Source organism: Leucoraja erinacea, chromosome 3 (genome assembly GCF_028641065.1).
Source record: "Leucoraja erinacea ecotype New England chromosome 3, Leri_hhj_1, whole genome shotgun sequence".
Classification (NCBI taxonomy): Eukaryota; Metazoa; Chordata; class Chondrichthyes; order Rajiformes; family Rajidae; genus Leucoraja; species Leucoraja erinaceus.
Window position 1 is genome coordinate 23,259,924 of NC_073379.1, and position 6,000 is coordinate 23,265,923.

General features: G+C 47.7%; 1 protein-coding gene across 3 annotated transcripts in view; it reads left to right on the forward strand.

Annotated features, from left to right (window-relative positions):
• nop14 (NOP14 nucleolar protein homolog (yeast)) overlaps positions 1-6,000 on the forward strand; it is a 48,240-nt gene extending 42,240 nt beyond the window's left edge. For all 3 annotated transcript variants that reach the window (XM_055632287.1, XM_055632286.1, XM_055632288.1), the window contains exons 17-19: positions 365-483; positions 1,833-1,988; positions 4,254-6,000. In XM_055632287.1, the coding sequence (XP_055488262.1) occupies positions 365-483; positions 1,833-1,988; positions 4,254-4,353 (375 nt within the window). In that variant the 3' untranslated portion in view covers positions 4,354-6,000. The remainder of the gene's footprint in view (positions 1-364; positions 484-1,832; positions 1,989-4,253) is intronic.

The following is a 6,000-nucleotide window of genomic DNA, read 5'->3' on the forward strand; positions in this document are numbered from 1 at the left end:
GGATGATCAGCCATGATCATATTGAATGGCTCGAAGGGCCGAATAGCCTACTCCTACACCTATTTTCTATGTTTCTGTGTTTCCTTCTTTCAATGGTTACGGGGAGAAGGCAGGAGAATGGGGTTGAGAGTGAAAGATTGATCAGCCATGATTGAATGGCGGAGTGGACTCAAAGTAGGTGTATTGAAAAACGTGTATTGAAACCAATTGTGGCCAGGGTTTTGCTCCTTTACGCATGTGTTCTCGTATGGTGTGTGCGATCTTGTTTGAGTTGATCGTGTGAAATACCTCGGGATGTTTTACATAGTTGAGGGTTGCTGTATTTATGCACGTTGTTGAGACCATCTTGTTCCCTAATGTGCAGGAGTTGTACCAGGAGGTCCTACAGGAGATGAAAGACAGGCCATCGTGCTACCAGACTCTTGCGTTCGAGAAGAAGAAACCCGTCCCCTTGAAATTTTTCACACCCAAAATAGTCGAAGTGTAAGTATGCGGGGTCAGATGTCACATGGCAAAGAGCAACAGCTGAATTGAAGTTATACAGGGGAGGTCCACACAGTTCAACTTGTGGGTTAAACTACTATTCATAGAATTGTAAAAATATTCAACACAGAATTACTCCATTGTTTCCATGTCAGCTAAAAATAGACTTTACTTGAATCCTATTTTCCAGTTATTCGGTTCGTAACTGCAGTTTGTAGTGTTTCAAGTAATTATCAGGCACTTTCTTAAAGAGTGTGCCTCCCCCATTCTCCTCCCTTCCCCCCGGTACTCTCCTCCCACCAGTCCCCTCCCCTTCCACGTCTCCATCCAAGAGACCTTCATCTGGCAGATCTGGAGAGTGTTTCATTGTCAAATGCACCAGGAACGGAGCTGTAGAATGATTACTTGCTGCAGCGGTTGCAGGGACATTAACGCAACACAACAGTATATGTGCAATAAATAATAATTCAATGAATTATCAGTTATGCTGGATACCCAGACCATAGTAGTCTGAGCCATTGAAGGTTGCTTGATCTTGAGACCAAGAGATCTGGAGCTGGAGCTGAAGTACAGGTCCACCACTGATTTTCCGGCAACCTTGGTTCCGGCAATCTTGCCGTATTATCTGTTTTGCCGGACCAATATAAGTCACAGCCTCTGGCAGCCAAGATATCGGCCCGCAAGGTTGGCCGTGGAAGTCAGCGATGGGAACATATCCGCCGGCTCCAGCCAGGCCGGAGTTCCAGAGCCCAGGCCTCGGGGGCAAATCCGACCCGCTGATCGGCGCGGAAGTCCCGATGAGGTAGTGGTTGGTCGCCTCATCCGGCCTAGGCGCCATATTATTGGGGGGTGGGGTGGGTTTCCGGGGGAGATTTCAAGTGCACCTTTGTAATTAAAGGAGGTACTGGACCATCAGTTGATGGAAAGTCAGTGGTGGCACTGTACTTGAGGCAACCTTATGTGAAGTCCACGGTAGACCATTGCACAGGTAGGATTGTGGCTAGTGTTGTGCAAGGTGGTTCAAGAGCCGGATGTTGCTGGGAATAAGCTGATCGGGAAAACCTGGAGGTCACGGATCTCAGACTCCTGTCCCTTCTCCCCGCCGGTAGCAGCATGGTGGGCTCTTGCCCCCGAGGCCTGGGCTATGGAACTCCGACCTGGCTGGAGCCGGCGGATCCATTCCCATAGCCGACTTCCATGGCCAACCTTGCGGGCCGATATCTCGGATACCCCTACCCAGAGGCTGCCTTGAGACCCCCAGCCCAGCGAGTAGCAGGTGGGTTTGGTGGGTTGGGGGAAGAGGAACTCGAACAGCAGGAATCATAATGGCGTGAACCCTGTGATTCCAGCACAGACTACGGGAGAAAGCGCGGCAGCAGCCAGCAGGAGAAGGAGCGGATGAGACTCGTCCACAAGCACAAGCGGGAATTTAAAGGAGCCATCCGGGAAATCCGCAAGGACGCACAGTTTCTGGCCAGGCATAAGTTTTCGGGTATCATGGAAAGGTAAGAAGTCTTCGGCACAATGTTAACTCTTTAGACTTTACTATAGACATTAGAGATACAGCGCAAACACAGAATAAGGTTTAGTGTAAGATAAAGTCTTGTGAAGTGTGATTAAAGATAGTCCGAGGATCTCCAATGAGGTTATTGGGTCGGGACCATTCTCTAGTTGTTGATAGGATGGTTCACTTGCCTGATAACAGCTGGGAAGAAATTGTCCTTGATTCTGGAGGGGTGTGTTTTCAAATTTCAGAACCTCGATAATATTTCAATAGAACTTTTCACACCATCTGCTGCCGCAATATCTTGCAGCTAAGTAAATGCATTTTGAGTAGAAAGGAACTACAGATGCTGGTTTATACCAAAGATAGACACAAAGTGCTGGAGTAACTGAGCTGGTCAGGCGGCATTTGTGGAGAAAAATGATAGGTGATGTTTTAAGTCTGAACCCTTTTCAAACTCTTGACTCTGAAGTCTGAAGAAGGGTTCCTATCTGAAACATCATCCATCCTTTCCCTCCAGAGATGCTGTCTGACCTCCTGAGTTACTCCAGCACTTTGTGTCTATCTAAGTGCAATTTGATGTGTAGTCACTTCCGTGGTCTCTGCAACAGAACAGCTAGTTTATCTACAGTGAGTTCCCCTAGAGAATGAGCAAATAATGTGAACAAGTCAGCACACATTGTCTGAGGGAGAAGGGTTGGACAGGGAAGCCGGCTCATCAACTTTGTGCGTGGCATCTTCTGTATGCACTTAGTGGAGCAGACAAGGCCTAGATTTGAGTTCTCACCTGAGAGGCATATCGCAGACCATGCAGCACTCCCTGTCAGCTCAGAATTGTGTCTGTGTCTGGAGATCAGATCTATAGAAAGGACACATCTTTAGAAAGGAGACAAAGAGGAATTTGTTTAGTCAGAGAGTGGCAAATCTGTGGAATTCATTGCTGACGGCTGTGGAGGCTAAGTCATTGGGGATTTTTAAGGCGGAGATTGACAGATTCTTGGTTAGTACGGGTATCAATGGTTATGCGGAGAAGACAAGAGAATGGGGTTGAGAGGGAAAGATAGATGGCGGAGTAGACTTGATGGGCCGAATGGCCTATTTCGACTCCTATGATGCATGAACGTATGGCCATCAGAGGTGAGAATGCAGCTTATTGAACCTTGACTGAACCTGGCACTTCATTGACATAAAACACAAAGTGTTGGAATAACTCAGTGGGTTTGGCATCATCTGTGTCGTTTTGGTTTGGGACCCTTATTTGTTCTCTTCAAAATGCTGCCTGACCCGTTGAGTTACTCCAGTACTTTGTGTTTTACTCAAGATTCCAGCATCTGCATTTCCTTGTGACCTCATTGATGTTGCCTGAATGATCTGAGCCTTTGGACAAAGTCCTTGATCCATCAACGTCTTAACTGAAATTTCCTGCCTGAATCATAGTGTCACACAACACGGAAACAGGCCCTTCGGCCCATCATGTCCTTGCCGAGTTCCCATAAGCGTTCCCAATTTCCTCTCGTTTTACTCGGACTTCCACCATCAATGGGATTTTGCTTTCGTTGAAGAGCTTTGTCCTGTTTGGTGGTCCTTGCTTACAGTGATTTTCTCATAGTCATAGAGCCATACTGCACAGAAACAGGCCTTTCGGCCCAACTTGCCCATGCTGACCTAGATACGCCATCTATGCACCGACCAAGGTGCCCCATCTACACTAGTCTCACCTGCCGGCCTTTGGCCCATATCCCTCTAAACCTGCCCTAACCATGTACCTGCCCAAGTATCTTTTAAATGTTGTTATGCCTCAACTGCCTCCTCTGGCAGCTCGTTCCATGTACCCATCATCCTCTGAGTGCAAAGATTGCCTCATAGGTTTTTATTTTCTCTTTCACCTCACGCCTTAAACCTATGTCTGCTGGTTCTTGTTACCCTGTCCTCTGGATAAAAGACGGTGCATTCACCCTCTCTATCCCAATGATGATTTTATACACCTCTGAGATAATCTCTCAGCCTCCAAGGAATACAGTCCTAACCTTCCTAATCTCTCCCTGTAGCTCAGGCCCTCAAATCCTGGCAACATCCTCGTAAATCTTCTCTGCACTCATTACTGATATTCTTCCTATAACAGGATGACCAAATTTGAACACAATGCGGCCCCACCAACTGCTTGTACAACTGTAACATAACATCCCAACCTCTACTCAATTCCCTGACTGATGAAGGCCACGGTAGCAAAAACATGCTTGACCACCCTATCCATTGTATTTTGCAGGGATTCGGAGAGGAAGCAGAAGGTCAAGATGCTGATGAGCAGCCTGGCCACCCAGGAGGGTGAATGGAAAGCCATGAGGAGGAAGAAGAGGAAAATCTGAGCGCATCCTCTGACTGCCGGACGGGCCACAGTATGAGGGCCACTTGCTCCTGACGTCAAAACATCCCACATCAGCCTATATTTATTTAACACAGCAAATGTCACCAAGGCACTTTGTGCAAGTGTTCCACCGTGTGAGTTAAATAATTCAAATTTATGAGGTAAATCTTCGGGACAACACAGTGTGCGCAACAGTAGAGTTGTTTCCTTACAGCGCCAGAGTCCCGGGTTTGATCCTAACTGGCTCTGTGGAGTTTGATCCTGTATGGATGGAACCCACTCGGGTCTCTGACGCTGTAAGGCAGCAACTTTACCTCTGCACCACCATGCCACCCCTTGCTGCAACATAATAAGGACACAAAGTGCTGGGGTAACTCAGCAGGTCAGGCAGCATCTCTGGAGAACATGGATAGGTGACATTTTAGGTTGGGACCCTTACTCAGACTCATATTAGGTTGGGACCCTTCTTCAGACTAGACCTGAAGAAGGGTCCTGACCCGAAACATCACCTATCCATGTTCTTCAGAGATGCTTAGTTACACCGACACTTTGTGTCTTTTTTTTGTGAACTAGCATCTGCAGTTCCTTTTCTATAGTTCTAGATTATCCAACCTGAGGAATCAATCTCTCAACCATCTACTGTAATTGTTCCCTGAGAACCTGCATTTCTCAATCAGATCAACCGTCACCCTTCTAAACTGCAATCAGTCTACATCGATCTTATTCATTCCTTTTAAACTCCTCCCTCATCAAAGGCTGCAAATAATGAATCCATGCCGCTCAAATTCTCGAGGTAAACATATCTGCTTGGGTTTGGAGCGCATTGCGCATTTTGAAGATTACAACAAATCCAGGTCCAAATGAGCCTGTGAGAACCTCTTCAAATAGACACTCATTTAGTACTGATAATCGGTTGATGCTGGTTCAATGGTGTTTTCTTATCACGTGTGCACTGCACAGTGAAATCCTTTTGCATAGCCCACACCTGCAGAGTCACTATAATTTTACGTCATTTACAAAAAGAAAAAGTCCCAACTCCACAGCCTGTGTGTACTGGAGCGGCTCCCGGTTTTGGTCAGCTCCAGGCTGCTGCAGGGTCTCCTCCAGTGCCCTCGACGGGATCGGCCCGAGACCAGATGTCCCTCTCCTCACCTCACCGCTGTATGCCTCCTGCAGCTGATCTTGAAGGCGCTGGAGGCAATACCCCGCTCCATTTCCTACCAGCCCACTCCTCGCGCCCATCTTCACCAGCAGCTCCCTCTTGCTCAACTCTCCGGTCTTCGGTGCCGAGCTCAGCGGCTTCCGAGCTTCCCCAGCAACCCGCCGGGTCCTTCTACACAGCGATGATCCTGGCCTGCCACCACATGTGTCCACAGGCGACCAGCCGGGTCCCGCATTGTTCTCGCGGCCCACTGGGTGGTTTGCGGCAGCTGCCAGGTCCGTCTTCATTCAGCTCCATGGGGCATTGCGGGAGCTGATGATATGTAAAGGCAAGTTCACCACAGATCATTTATTCCATTAATTACTGTGATTCATTCACTGACAGTCAACTCTTGCAGTGGTCACACTGTGTGACATAGAACTCAAACAGCAAATGTTTAACATTTTTGTAGAAATTTATCAATAAACGAGGAGATGACAGATGAAA